The sequence below is a fragment of the Desarmillaria tabescens genome (genome assembly GCF_030435595.1).
Source record: "Desarmillaria tabescens strain CCBAS 213 chromosome Unknown EV420scaffold_14, whole genome shotgun sequence".
Lineage (NCBI taxonomy): Eukaryota > Fungi > Basidiomycota > Agaricomycetes > Agaricales > Physalacriaceae > Desarmillaria > Desarmillaria tabescens.
Window position 1 is genome coordinate 745,118 of NW_026848313.1, and position 14,496 is coordinate 759,613.

Sequence of the window (14,496 nt, forward strand, 5' to 3'; positions counted from 1 at the left end):
GTCTATTTCCATGTCATGCATCCTATCCTTTGCACATTTTTGTTGGATATTCCTATTCCCATATTGTCGATAGTTTGGTTTTCTTGTTAGTTGTCGTATTTTAACTGGGCCATTTAGTCGTTTGCTCGTCCTTGCTCTCATCCTTGTCATCTGGTTTATACGCATAGTACACAATTATAATTGTCGATTTTTGAGTCATAGTGCATTGCTTCGTTCTGGATAATTACAAGACAAAGTGACGCCAGTTGAAACTTGGACCAAGAAAGACATGGGAGGTGACGTGGGTCCAACCAAAGTGGGCCAAATAGTACGTGGGTACAGTGAGTAGGATCTTCCAAGCTTCAAAGACTCCCAGTCGGCCGCTGTGTCGACCGCCTACACTGCCTAGGTAGCCTCCCCATTTTCCTCTATTTTTCTGCGCAATGGAAGGCGCAGAAGCAGCGGCGTCTCTTTTTGGCTCGGACGACTCCCTAGACCCGTTTGCGACACTGGGAACAGAGTCGACCGAAACGAAAGTTACACAATCGGCAGAACACTTGTTTGGTGTCAGCGACACGTACGCGCCTTCTGGGCACTTGGATACGATTTTCGATGCCCCTGGGGTAGTGGGAAATACGTCAAACAAGACAGAGCAACAGAGTGCAAGGCTCGATGCTGCACAGAATCAGCAGTACAACTCCTCGCAGGCCCCTTATTCACACAATTTAGCATTCGGTGGTACTGGGCACGAGCAGGTTCATGGGGCGTTTGATGGTGCAGGACAGAAGCAAGGACAAGGGCCAGGTATTGATTTCTTTGTATCATACCCTTGTACAGCCATTCACACTATCGAGTAGCTCATGATTACGCTGCGGCAGTAGAACAACGGGAACCTTCGTACAGCGCCTCGCATGATGCCTACTCGCCGCCAGTGAAGTCTATGGTTGCAACGACGCAGTCTAGCTACTCGCATCATGCAGCATCTCCACCGCCTCCTTTGCATACTTACGATTCTCCAGCTTCCCCTTCAACCGTCTCTGCATTTGACCCCCCTGCGTCTTCATTCAGGCCTTCATATTCGTCGTATACACCAACTGCTGCTGCTCAGTACAATCCAACCGCGTATCCATCTGCAACTCCCACTTTTTCTTCATTCCCACCTACCAGTGTACCTGCAAGGCCGACCTCGCCCACGAAGCCAATTGAGAGGCCAAAGGTTTCCAACGCGTATGACCCACCATTTCCAATGACGAAACCACGACGAAATATGTCACGCGGGCCTAGCATGCAACCCAATAACACATTTACTTCGACATCGCCTCCTCCCGCTCTGCCGCCTCCTCCCACTCTGCCACCACCGCCACGCCGGACCACGCCTCATAGCGCTTACAGCACCCCAGCGTACTCTCACCTTCCTCCCCGTCCTTCTCGTACCCCGGATAGCGGCCCGCCCATACCGCCTACAAGCACTTTCAGCCAATCAAATCATGTTGCTCTGCCTGAACAACATGGGCATCCTGATTCGCATTACCCTTCCCAACTAGACACACAGCCGAGGACGAATGGTAGTCAACAATATGCACCTGCATCCTATGATAATCCGCCCTATAAAAACGAGTCGACGTCTCCTTACAGCAAACCTCTTAACTTTAATGGAGGTCTTCTCGAAGAAGACGTCGATCCTGAAGCGTATGCCGGCGCGAATGGCATGATAAATCAGGAAGGTCTGAATTGGAATTCATCGTCACCATTTGAATTGTCGCACGAAGCAGCCGCTCCCGTTCCACCTGTCTCAACCTCCTCGCCTCCGCCTCCCTCTGCACACCACTCAAGTCTTCGTAATGTAAACAATGCGAATGAATTAATGTCTCCTAACGTCGCCTCTACGCAAACATTGTTAACGGATAATGATCGCCACGAGGGAACGAATGGGTCTCAGGCTCCTCATTGGCAAGGACAACATTTCAATACGACGAGTAGGACTTCATCTCCATTTGACAGCACAAAACATCCTGCTGTGGCACAGTCTACTCCCCCCGATCCATATCGTCCTGGTAGCGTGAACTCATCTCCGTCTTCTGCAGTTCATGGTCCCCCCGTTGTAGCAGGAGGGACCCCATCTTTCAGCCTCTACCTACCTCAGTCATCTGTTGGTATACGTCGAACATCCTCCCCTGTTGTGAACAACCGGTCTGTGGAGAAGCCACCTTCTGTTGATCTCTACCGTCCGAAGTCTTCCACCAGCGTCCCAAGAGCATCGTCGCCCAACATCAATCTTATATCTACCCGGACTCCGCCTCCTGCCGATATGTATGTACCTAAAAAGCGTTCTTCCACTAGTTATGATAGCACGTACTCCCCGACTCATGCTTTCAAGCCTCCTCCGCCGAGTCAAAGCTATCTTGCGACAGCTAAACAACCGCCGCCGCCGCCGCCTTCTTTGCCCCGCGGGGAGTCATTGAGAAATCGCTCAATGTCCAATGGTTCTGCTTTATCATCATCGTCTACTGATGCAGAAGATCCGTATGCCCCCGTCCGTCATACTCGTGCGCAAACGAGTGAAACGGATTATGGTACCGTGATTTCTCGTTATGACTACCCAAACCATGAAATGCCCCAAACCTTGGGCGCACCAGAAATGAAGCCCCCAACACATACACCATATGCACCTTCACCGTCTTTGATGGGAACGAATGATCCGCTAGGTCGTTCTTCAGCTCGAATACCGGTATTCAGTTTTGGTTTCGGTGGCAAGGTAGTTAGTTGCTTCCATGGAGCGGCGACACTCAACACTGGATTTGATGTGGCTCTCTCCTCGCGAAATTCTACCGCTGTTGAAATCCGACTTCTCAACAAGATTATTCCTGAATCAGCTTTGGACACATCCGTAACTTTTCCAGGTCCTCTGTTCTCGGATCCTGGCAGTCCTACCACAGGGTTAGTGCGGACAGGCGTTTCAAACCAAGCGAAGACCCGAAAAGCTAAAGTTATCAAGTATCTAACGGATCGAGCCGAGGAAATGAACCAGGGGATTGGATATCTTCATGCGAATAGCTCAGAAAGGCGACAAGCAGACGGAAAGCTTGTACTCCTGAAATTATTGAAAGTCATGGTTGAAAATGACGGTCGGATTTCAGGCTCGTGAGTAACAAACTACATTTGCCTCACGAGTTGCACTCATGCGCTTTGTAGCCCACAAATTGATGCCGCTTGTACGCTCCGCATTGATATCTCAGCTAGATCAAAGTATCAGTGAATCCACCTCTGACTCAACCGTCACTTTGGGCTTTACGCCAGCATTGGAGTCTACAGCCGTTGCTTCATACACCGGTGTCTCTGTACCATCACCGCGCAACGAAGAAACGATCTCCACAACGACTCTTCGCTCCTCAGCGTTGAATAAGATACAAGGCTTTCTTCTTCACGGAGAACGGAAAAAGGCATATCATTATGCATTGGATGAGAAGCTATGGGCACATGCTATGGTTATTGCCAGTGGGATAGACAAGGACGCATGGGAAGAAGTCGTCAACGAATTCCTCAAGACCGAACTAGGTGTGAAAGAAGATATGTCTCGGAATAGTTTACAAGTTCGTGGCAGTGAGGCCATGCTGCCGTCTGTCAATGGACGGGAAGGTTTGCGAGCAGCATATAGATTGTATTCTGGGCAAGGTGCTTCATCTGGTAAGTTAATTGGATTGGTGTTACGCCATTAATACTAATGATTTAACAGTCCAGGAGATGATACCCCAAAACTTGCTCTCAAGAGCAACGGGACATGTGTCACTGCCCGTTCCGGCGCTGCCTCAAATGACGCCTATGACACCGAACTTTACAGTTCCACAAGTGGCCGCCGGTAGTATTCCCACCGATTGTCTCTCAAAGTGGGCTGAGACAGTCAGCATGATGCTGTCACCGTCAATAAACAGTGACACATCATCGGCGCTGTTGGCCTTCGGTGATCACTTATTGGCTAACCAATGGGTTGAAGCTGCGCATGTCTGGTATGTCGAAGGCTTTGATGGTCGTGGCTATTTTGACGTGGCATTTCAGTTACCTACTTTCCTCACAGACACCGCCAGCTAGTAGCACCGTTCTTCCTCCGATAGGCGGCATTGGACACCCTACGGCAAGACTGATACTCGCAGGTTCACGCAGTCCCCAGGCGTGGCCGAATTTCCATAAAGATTCCGACCCCGTAATATTTTCCGAGATTATCGAGTTTGCGCTATCTTTGGCTACGCCGACTAAAGGCCAAGAACCCTTTGGGGGTTTACCTCACCTTCAGGCGTATCGGTTTATCAGAGCGGCCACTTTGGCTGAATTTGGTTATGTGCAGCTTGCTAACAGGTAGAGTCCCTCCTTTCTGACACTGCCAGTTTGCCGATCTTGTCATTAGGTATTGCGAAGCCATTTTGGCTAGCATGTCACGACCTTCACCGTACTTCAATGAAACACTCATAGAACAGCTGAAGGGTTTGTCTGATCGTATCGCTGGTGTGTCACTTGTGGACAAAGGTGGTTCGTGGATGAGTGGAAAATTGAGTAAACCAAGTCTGGATACGATAGGCGGATGGCTAGAAGGGCGCTTCACGAAACTTGTCACTGGTGATACCGAGGCCACAGTTGCTACCGAAGAAGATCCGTCGAAAGTTGATGACCGCAGCGGTAATATGGGGCCATTCTCACAATATAGCTCCATCTCGTCTGCGGCTCCGTCCGCGGATCCGTCTCCCCATTCTTCCGTGGTGAATCTTCCCATTGCTCCAGGTCGCACTGGATCTGCAATGTCGACTCATGGATATCGGCCACCAGACCGGGCCGCTTCAGCCATGGACACAATTCGCCGAAAGCAATCACCCCCTCTCCCGCGTATATCGTCTGCTTCTGCAACAACGACGATGTTTGCGCCGTCACATTCTTTTGGGCAAGCGTTCTCGGATTATAAGCCTTTGGGTACTATGAATGAGGTCGATGTTGCGACACCCAAACCGTCGTCTGATGAGGCTGATGATGATCCAAATACGCAAGAGGTCACTTGGTGGGGAGATGGTTTGTCTTCACGAACACCAACTGCGACGAACTTTGTAAAAGTCGACGATGCTGCTGTGACGTCTGCAGATGGCTTCATATCCCTGATGGATAATACCGCCTTCGCACTTGCGCCCCCACCAGCAACAGCTTCGCGCTCACCTAATAATGTTCCCGATGAGGTGGACGAAGAGGAAGATCTAGGGTTTGGGAACTCCAAGCCTAAGGATAAACCTTTCGATGACAAAAACGCTGAATCTGAAGAGAAGAAAGAACAGAAGACTGCTGCTCCTGAACGACCTGGCATGTTTGTTTTGCGGTTTACTGTTGTTGGAGTACTGATGTTATTACAGATCCTAAGCCAGTTGCAAATTCAAGCGGTAGCAGCAGCGGATCTTGGTTCGGTAGATGGTGGAAACGAGGTGAATCCTCCGGACCTGTCAAAGCCAGTCTAGGAGAAGAAACATCATTTTACTACGATAAGGAGCTGAAACGATGGGTTAATAAAAAAGTCAGTGATTTCGCCTTTCTTTAGAATTCTGCTTATATTATGATACATAGGCTGGAGCTGATAGCAGCAGCTAAACCTGCCCCACCGCCTCCTCCGCCATCAAGACCGGCGACGACATCCCCAGGCATGTATACAGGTATGTCGCCTCCGACCGATTCGATGGATGGACGACCACCTGTTCGACCTGCTTCTGCTGCCGAATCTTCAACGGCACCACCGAATCGACGGGCAATTCCACGCGTTCGTTCGAACTTGGTACCTACTCCTGAAGTAGAGCCCGGACCTCCTACACCCCCCAGTGCTCGACTTGGGCCGCCGCCACCATCTCCTATGCCAGGACGACCCAAGTCGCAAGGCTCGAAGCGACCTATTCGTAACCGCTACGTAGATGTGTTTTCTCAAGACGCTCCCCCCACATAGGACGGTTGAGCTCATAGACTAAAGTCATTATTTTATTTAGGATTTTACTCCATATATCGTTTGGAACGAGCTGTATTCTTACTGGTATGAGATGAATTAAAGTAAAGCCGGGGTTTTGGTACGTAACATCGTACTTTACGAGTTTGTCAGTCACAAAGAAAACCCGCCATTGTGGTTGAGAACACGAAAAGCACTTGAAGTTGCGTGAGAGTCAATTTAGTCTCTCGTAGACAGACGCAACATACACGACTACGGTGGGGGTGAGGTTGTAGTGAGTGTATGGAGTCTGTTGCTTAAATAGGCCATCCACCGTTCAACTCAGTTATTACAAATCTGATGACACGTGATCACACCTATTTCGTTAATTACTTGCACCACGACGCGTCCGGTATCTGCTTTGAGCCTCCAACACTATTTTTTCACGCATCAATAGCTCGGAATACCTAATCGATGGATCAAACGACTCCTCAAGAGTCTGCCACCACTCGTAAATGGTCTAGAAAAAGGCCCCCCGCCCCCCATTCCTGTCATTCCGCCCCCACTTAATCGTTCATCACCCGAATACCTTAGAAATATCATCGATGGTGTCGAAAATGCTCCACTATACTCGGCGCCTTCACTTCCTACACCTCAATAGGCACCCCGACCTTATCGTCGAGCTGCTCCACCCCTTCCTATTCCAACCATACCTCCGCCCATTGATCCTGCCATCGCAGAAAAGACACGGTAGAAGGACCAGGAGGTAGCGTAGCAGAGAGACCAATTACAGCTAAAGTTGAAGGCAATCGTCCACGGAAGAAAGCACCAATATGCTTGAAGCACGGACGGAAGCTACGTCCCCATTGAAGTATGAGGTGACATTCTCCAGCACAAGCGTAGATGATGTTGTCGCGGAACGTGTCAGAGGCAGATATCCTGCGCCACTCCAGTCCTCTGAGATGCTCTGGGTCGACGCAAATGACTTGCCATATCGCGCATGACGAGATTTCTTCAGCTATGGAGCGTCCAGCTTTGCGAGTTTCTGTCAGAGTCTCATGGGTATAAGCCAGGCCATTGATCCCGAAGTCCTTCAGTCCAGATACCTATCATCATTGCTAAAGAGATACTAAGAGGTAGAGGAGACAGGATGCATACAATATTTGCCGCTAAACCATTCGTCGGAGTCACCACAATGCCTACAGGAAGTTTCCGACAGCGAAATCTGGGATAGGCTGTTGGATTTCGGGAGAGCTCTTGGTGTACAAGAATCGGAATAGCAAACGAAGCTGATTTTCCACTACCAGTTGCGGTGCACAGCAGGACGTCTTCGCCATCGAGAATCCGGGAAACAGCCAGTGCTTGGATGTCAGCAAGTCCATCTTTCCATGACGGAACAAGCCTTTTGACAATGCCTTGAAGTATTTCCAGACCATGAGGGTGTTGCCAACGATAAGAAGATGCCATGAATGGCTCTGGTAGTGAGCGAAGGGACAAACGGACGCGCCTGGCGTGCCAGATACGAGCGGAAGGAAGGGAAGTGCACGGTTACTCAAAATTGACTGCCATCAAATTATGTAAGGCTTTGTCATAACGCCCTTGAACGGCAACCCCCCCGCGTTAAACAATAGACTAGAGTCAATTACTTGAAGAGCAAAAAGAGACTGTCCAATGCCTTCAATTATCTTCGTCTGATATATCTCCGGGTAAGAAAGCTACCTGGTATTCTGTGTGTGAGATATATGAAGGCGACATATAAGTCCGACCCCCACTACGACTGGAGATTTGTCACAAGACAAGTATGGGGGCACCTGCGCTCTGGACTGCTTTTTATTCAGCTTGGTTGCAAGTTCGATTTTGCAGGAGACTTCTACTCTAGGTATGAGCATGTACACGACATAGCCAATCGCGTCAAGCCGACGTGCAGATGTAGCATACCAGTTGTAACAGCTGGCCACTGACAAGGCTATGGGTCTGTGGCAAGTGCTAAGTCATATAATTTAGATGGCACCGACTTGTGTAGCCCGCATAGCTCAGTGGTAGAGCATTGTACTTATGAGGATAACTTGGCCATCATGCAAGGGTCTCCAGTTCGATCCTGGGTGGGGGCATGTTTTTTCTTTTTTTCCTTTTTGGGAGTATTCTATTATTTATTAAATTTTTGCCTAAATATTAAATCGTTTATTAAATTAAAGAATTATTTAATCCCTGCCTTCGGTCCCTCAACTGACTCCACGAATAGAATAAGTCATTTGTATAGAAAGCCTAACGGTCGCGCTTCAGACATATGCCATTCTGAATTTCAAAATGCCATTTATAGTAATCGGACCCAGGGAAGTGCGTTGTTAGTATGACCAATTCAATGAAACAAGATTAATCAACCATATAAGGATAAAGTACTTAGGTCTTAGGAGTAGTCACCTATACACCTCATAAGGCCGGCCTTGTATACAATTCCCTGTAGGCTCAGGAATTAAATTGTACACAATCCTGTGGGGCCTGTAGGCCTGATAAGTATACACATGTATGAGGGCCTAAATCCAACCTAAATCCACATTTTCTCAACTATTAGGCACATTTCCCATCGGGATGGGCCGGAATTTTCCGTGGGATCTTTCATAAAAATCTAAAATTAGCCTGTGAAGTCATCCCATCAATATCTGGCCGAAATCGGCTGGATGCGACCAAATGATGGCATCATAGGGGCTATTTTCCGGTCAGAATAGGATTTAGGCTGGCTTCTGGTAGCTGGATGGGTCAGGAAACAGTACTATAATGTTCATGAACCTAAATAACATAAAAGCGAACCTACTGATGAGGTATGGGGGCTCTGGAGAGTGTGTAATATAGGTAATTTCGCAAAAATGGCTGCAATATTTGCTTTTTTGGGGTTTTTTAGGGTGATACATGCATTGTATTGACCAGGGAACATCACCAATGAATTTCCTGACCTTGAAAACCCCTAAAATATCCCTCTATAGCACTTGTGGCACATTTTATTACCAGGATTAGATGAACACATTAGCTTTTTAAGAGAGGATTGGGGTGCACATATGGTTTATTTTATTTTCTGAGCTTCGAATGAGACTGGGATTGTTACCAATGAATTCCTTGATCTTGAAAACACTGAAATGACTATAGGAACAATTTATCAGGCTCTATAAATGGTAGTAATGATAATATTACAGTTTAGGAGGAGCACATATGGAAAATCACCTTTCTGTACCTCGGAATACTTCGGAACTTCTACCAGTCTGTTCATTGACCTCAAAATACCTCGTATAACACAAGGATTTAAAGAAAACCTACAAAAATACATGTTAAAAAAGAGTAATAGGGGATGGAGGAGATATACCTTGTATTACGCATTTCTAGTGGTTGGAGAAGGTATTCCTGTTATCTATTAGACGATATATATTCTATAATCATTTGTACAAATTCCCACATTTATCCGAAATGTATTGGAAGAGATATAAGCATATCATTTTGCAAATAATGAGGAGCACATCCCCAATTTCGATATTCTGATCATTCTATAGCTTGGGGAATGTCAGAATCGGATTCCTTGACCCAAAAATGGTAGGGTCACCAATCATCCAGGGTTATTTTATCAAGAAAACATCTAATGGTAAGAACAAATCAGACTGCAGCAATTATCAAGGAAAGTTCATATTGTACTTCAGAGTGTTGACACTTCACTTCCCATGGATTATTGGTGACCCTACCATTTTTGGGTCAAGGAATCCGATTCTGACATTCCCCAAGCTATAGAATGATCAGAATATCGAAATTGGGGATGTGCTCCTCATTATTTGCAAAATGATATGCTTATATCTCTTCCAATACATTTCGGATAAATGTGGGAATTTGTACAAATGATTATAGAATATATATCGTCTAATAGATAACAGGAATACCTTCTCCAACCACTAGAAATGCGTAATACAAGGTATATCTCCTCCATCCCCTATTACTCTTTTTTAACATGTATTTTTGTAGGTTTTCTTTAAATCCTTGTGTTATACGAGGTATTTTGAGGTCAATGAACAGACTGGTAGAAGTTCCGAAGTATTCCGAGGTACAGAAAGGTGATTTTCCATATGTGCTCCTCCTAAACTGTAATATTATCATTACTACCATTTATAGAGCCTGATAAATTGTTCCTATAGTCATTTCAGTGTTTTCAAGATCAAGGAATTCATTGGTAACAATCCCAGTCTCATTCGAAGCTCAGAAAATAAAATAAACCATATGTGCACCCCAATCCTCTCTTAAAAAGCTAATGTGTTCATCTAATCCTGGTAATAAAATGTGCCACAAGTGCTATAGAGGGATATTTTAGGGGTTTTCAAGGTCAGGAAATTCATTGGTGATGTTCCCTGGTCAATACAATGCATGTATCACCCTAAAAAACCCCAAAAAAGCAAATATTGCAGCCATTTTTGCGAAATTACCTATATTACACACTCTCCAGAGCCCCCATACCTCATCAGTAGGTTCGCTTTTATGTTATTTAGGTTCATGAACATTATAGTACTGTTTCCTGACCCATCCAGCTACCAGAAGCCAGCCCAAATCTTATTATGACCGGAAAATAGCCCCTATGGTTACTGTTTCTTAAATTGGATGTGACTGTTACAGCTGACCAATGTTGTGACCGTGATTCCGAGCTCGGAAACTCAGTCACACAATTGGTCAGCTGTGACTGTGATTCCGAGCTCGGAATCACGGTCACAACATTGGTCAGCAGTGACCATCTGTTCTCAGTCATGCAATTGGTCAGCAGTGAGACCATGTGAAGGGATCAGAGGATCACATGACTCATACGCGTTCACAAAGTAGGCCAATTTATCAGTGTGAGGTGAGAGTCTTGGTGCAGACATTGTGTGACAGAAGAGATTTAAGGCTATGTTGAGGGGAAGACACATTGTGTGAATAGTAAGGTGTGTACTCACATGCAGTGTACTGATGAGATACAAATGATTATTTAAATAGTTGGAACACTCTCATGCTTTCCATGATTTGACACACAAGATAGTGAAGGCATTTGATGCATATACACTGGGGAGCAGGCCCTATGCCTGCACTATGATGGAGATTCTGTATCAGACCAGTTATATGATAATCAGATAGACATGAAAAGTTATGATGATAGGACTGATGACTCAGTCTTTTTCCATCTGGAAAATCAGGTCAAGTGCAGGTGAAAGTGGTACTGATGCATTATATTTCTTGAGATAGGAGAGGAAGACAGACCCGACATTGTGCATATTATTAATATCAATATTTCTTGCGGTGAATAATCAAATACAATTTTGGTTATATATAATATACTTTTAGTTATTATGTATATTAGTATAGATGATATAATGTCCAATTATTCTAAATCCGTAAGCCATTGTGTCCCAGGGGTACTCAGGTACCGATCTATTCGGAATGACATATGTCTGAGGCGCGACCGTTAGGCTTTCTCTACATTTGAATTCCAATACTATGAGTTTTCGTAAACTAGTCTTAAGAAAACCGTCCCTCCATCTACTTTAACTAATCTCCTCTGCCGAGCTTATCTAGGGAGCGTATACCCTGCTCGAACCATTCTTCGCGTGTTATCCAGAACTCTTCTCGGCCTTTCATAATATCTGCTAGGACGGCACCGCCAAGGAAGACCATGTGCTTCCTCCGGGGAGGATCCTCAATCTTGATTTTGAATTTCTGCAGTGAGGACAATCAGCATTGTAGAGAGTTACGGGATAGATACGCACATTTAACCTCGAAGGATCACCCTTGAGCACCTCGACAAGATAGAGCTGCTTCATCTCTTTCTCCAGCCGGCTAGGAAGCCCTGGGTACATACTCGATCCACCAGAAAGAACGACGTGCTTATAAAGCTCAGAGCGGACATCAACAGCAGCGGCCTGGATGGTTTGGAAGAGCGTTTCTACATCAAGGGGTTAGCAAATGAAGTAGAACACGGTATAGACCATTACCCGCGATGCCAGGCTGTTCCACATCGATCAGGTGTGGTTGGAACATGCATTCTGGAGCTTCGAATCGCTCCTCTGCAACTTTAATTGTCCGTCCGTCAGGGAGCTGTTCGCTTTATTAGTTTAGAGCTATACATATCAAAGTGCCTGACCTGATAGCTTTCGACTAGCACTGTGGTCTCCTCTGAAAGACGTGTATCAAGCTCCAAATCGTAGCTAATGGCAAATTATCAACAACGATCCTTCGGAGAGACAGAAGAACTCACCTGACGTAGCAGAGTTTCTCCTTGATCGCTCGCACCGTCTCAAAGTCTGCTGTTCGATTCAATGCATATCCCCGTCTCAGCAACAGCTTAATCAGATATCTCGTTACGTCGCGCCCTGCGATATCAAGTCGCCGTGTGAGATGGGGCATCGCAAATCCATCGTATACCGGAACAATATGAGTCACGCCGTCGCCAGAGTCCACGACGACACCCGTTGTCAATCCTTTCGAACGATGAGCGCAGTCAGAAATGACGGTACAGCAACGTACCCTGCGCATACAACGTCAACACGGCCTGGATGGCAACATACACTCCATCAAATCCGTATTCCTCGAACATAACTTGGCACATCCTCTGCCTGTTCACCTTTGGATTCATCGGGGGCTCTGTCAGCAGCACTTTCCGTCCCCTGGGATCCACTTTGAGCTTCTCATCAAAGGTGTAGTCCCACAAATGTTTCATATCCTCCCAGTTGCGTATGATTCCGTGCTCCATCGGCTGCGTTATCTGAAGGTAGTTTCGGTTCTCTGCTGCTTCATCGCCAATCATGATATCTTTAATGGTCGCGTTGCCAACTCGTTCTTCAGCTCGGAGAATGGGACGGCCAACAATAGAAGGAAATACTGAGGCATTTGTCAGTACGGTGAGAGATGATATAAACGAGCTCAGGACGCACCATGCTCGGGAAAGTTGGAGCCTGCGTATCCGACTTTGACGAACTGCGCAGGGTGAGTGTGTACGTCTGAAGTAAGAATTTGGTACACGTACACCGGTACCGTTGTCGACGACGAGAGGTGGCCCAGGATCCATTATGGTTAGGGAGGAGATGAGAGGTCGGAAATGTTTGGCAAGATTTGTCTGGCGCCTCTGTCGACACGGGCGGCGGTGATGTCATTGACCCTGCTTTCAACGATGCTTAGAGCAGGTATTCAGCGTCTTGCTGCTCGACGGCTGTACTCGTCAGATGCAGCCTACAATTTCGAAGCGTTGGACAAATGGATCGCCTCGCCGAAACAGTACATTCTGAACGACACCCTCCATCCAGAGCATCTATCTGATCTCTATGTGACTCTTCCTACCCGCGACGGAATACGCAAACCGTTCCATGCGCCAGAGCCGTCGACACCGATGGGTTACGGTCACCATACAACATTCTTCTACCCTCGCATTCCTGAGCCCTTCCTGCGTAGAGACGGCACGGATGCAGATTTCTGTCCACCGGAACCGTTCACTCGCAGGATGTGGGCAGGCGGAAAGATATCGTGGATGGCGGGAAACCCTCTGCTTATTGGTGGCAAGGCGACTGCTAAAATGACGATAGGCTCTGTCGAAAAGAAGAACTTTGACCGTGGACGTCCTATCGTGTTTGTGAACAAGAAAATCGAGATCTCCATGGAGGATTCGGCTGTTCCCTCTGTGGTTGAGGAAAGGGTGCATGTTTATTTGCCCGTTGCTGCTACAGTTAAGAAGGAGCCTCGTCAAGGTAGGTACAGTGATCTCTTTCAGAGTCAATAATTTCTCTAATACTACATGAAACCCAGTTCCTGGGATACCAAACTCATCTGATTTCTCATTCACTTACAAGCCGACGCTGACGACATTGTTTCGATTTTCTGCGCTCACCTTCAATGCGCACCATATCCATCTAGACAAGGATTATGTGCGCAACTTTGAAGGATATCCAGGCCAGTCTGACATGGTACCAATGTCTCCTTTCTGACTCGTCTGTAGAGCGTCTAGTTCACGGACCTCTTACGGCCCTCATGATGCTTGAAACAGCCACTGAGCAAAACCCGGGTGTCGAGATCAAGACATTCGAATACCAGGCCACGAATCCTCTCATCGTCAATCGACAACATACAATCTTTGGACAATGGACAGGCGACAAGGCATTTATGTGGTGTCAGGACGAAGACGGAGTGGTCGGCATGACGGGAACGGTCATTTTTGACTAATTGTAGCGGAGAACGCATGAATGGATCACATATAGAAACACAGCATTTATATAAAGGAGACAAAGAGATATCGGTTGATGAAGTCTAATCAGAGGCATTAATACTATCTACAATATCCCTGTATACACTCCCAACAGATGGTCAGATGATACCAATTTGTAGTCGTCTTCCCTGGGTGCTCGTCATGATGAATGAGTACTTGGAGAACTGCGGTAACACATGAAGTATAAATTGTTAGCACAAACATGGCCGGGGTCTGACTTAGTGAGAGCCCCTGTCTTGACGCGTCGTGGCACGTGATGCATATTGAAACTCCGCGCGTTATTTATATTGGATTGTCTGTTTGTTGCCGTCGAACCGCCCTTGACCAGAAC

The 14,496-nt window shown here is 46.7% G+C and overlaps 4 protein-coding genes and 1 non-coding gene across 5 annotated transcripts; 3 read left to right on the forward strand and 2 right to left on the reverse strand.

Moving 5' to 3' along the window:
• Nucleotides 1–2,452: 2,452 nt before the first annotated feature.
• Nucleotides 2,453–5,917, forward strand: EV420DRAFT_1675595 (Sec23-binding domain of Sec16-domain-containing protein; the record flags this gene model as incomplete). The annotated part of the gene is made up of 7 exons (XM_060479146.1): nt 2,453–3,120; nt 3,233–3,663; nt 3,713–3,983; nt 4,033–4,329; nt 4,379–5,336; nt 5,372–5,525; nt 5,586–5,917. Coding segments are annotated over 7 exons (3,111 nt in total), but the record flags the coding sequence as incomplete, so codon positions are not given.
• A 626-nt stretch (nt 5,918–6,543) lies between these two features.
• EV420DRAFT_1333207 (uncharacterized protein) lies at nt 6,544–7,231 on the reverse strand (the record flags this gene model as incomplete). The annotated part of the gene is made up of 2 exons (XM_060468834.1): nt 6,544–7,023; nt 7,076–7,231. Coding segments are annotated over 2 exons (564 nt in total), but the record flags the coding sequence as incomplete, so codon positions are not given.
• A 708-nt stretch (nt 7,232–7,939) lies between these two features.
• On the forward strand, nt 7,940–8,028 carry EV420DRAFT_t138. The gene has a single exon. It is a non-coding gene; the product is annotated as a tRNA-Ile (tRNA).
• Nucleotides 8,029–11,461: 3,433 nt separating this feature from the next.
• On the reverse strand, nt 11,462–12,977 carry EV420DRAFT_1620270 (actin family; the record flags this gene model as incomplete). The annotated part of the gene is made up of 8 exons (XM_060475557.1): nt 11,462–11,629; nt 11,680–11,855; nt 11,905–12,007; nt 12,054–12,117; nt 12,168–12,390; nt 12,437–12,790; nt 12,844–12,886; nt 12,936–12,977. The coding sequence occupies 8 exons, from the start codon at nt 12,975–12,977 to the stop codon at nt 11,462–11,464; spliced, it is 1,173 nt and encodes a 390-aa protein (XP_060331954.1).
• A 36-nt stretch (nt 12,978–13,013) lies between these two features.
• Nucleotides 13,014–14,346, forward strand: EV420DRAFT_1537554 (uncharacterized protein). Its single transcript, XM_060472950.1, has 3 exons — nt 13,014–13,650; nt 13,709–13,852; nt 13,899–14,346. Exons 1-3 carry the CDS (start codon nt 13,056–13,058, stop codon nt 14,120–14,122), a joined length of 963 nt encoding a protein of 320 aa, XP_060331955.1. The 5' UTR covers nt 13,014–13,055; the 3' UTR covers nt 14,123–14,346.
• The last annotated feature ends 150 nt before the right edge of the window (nt 14,347–14,496 follow it).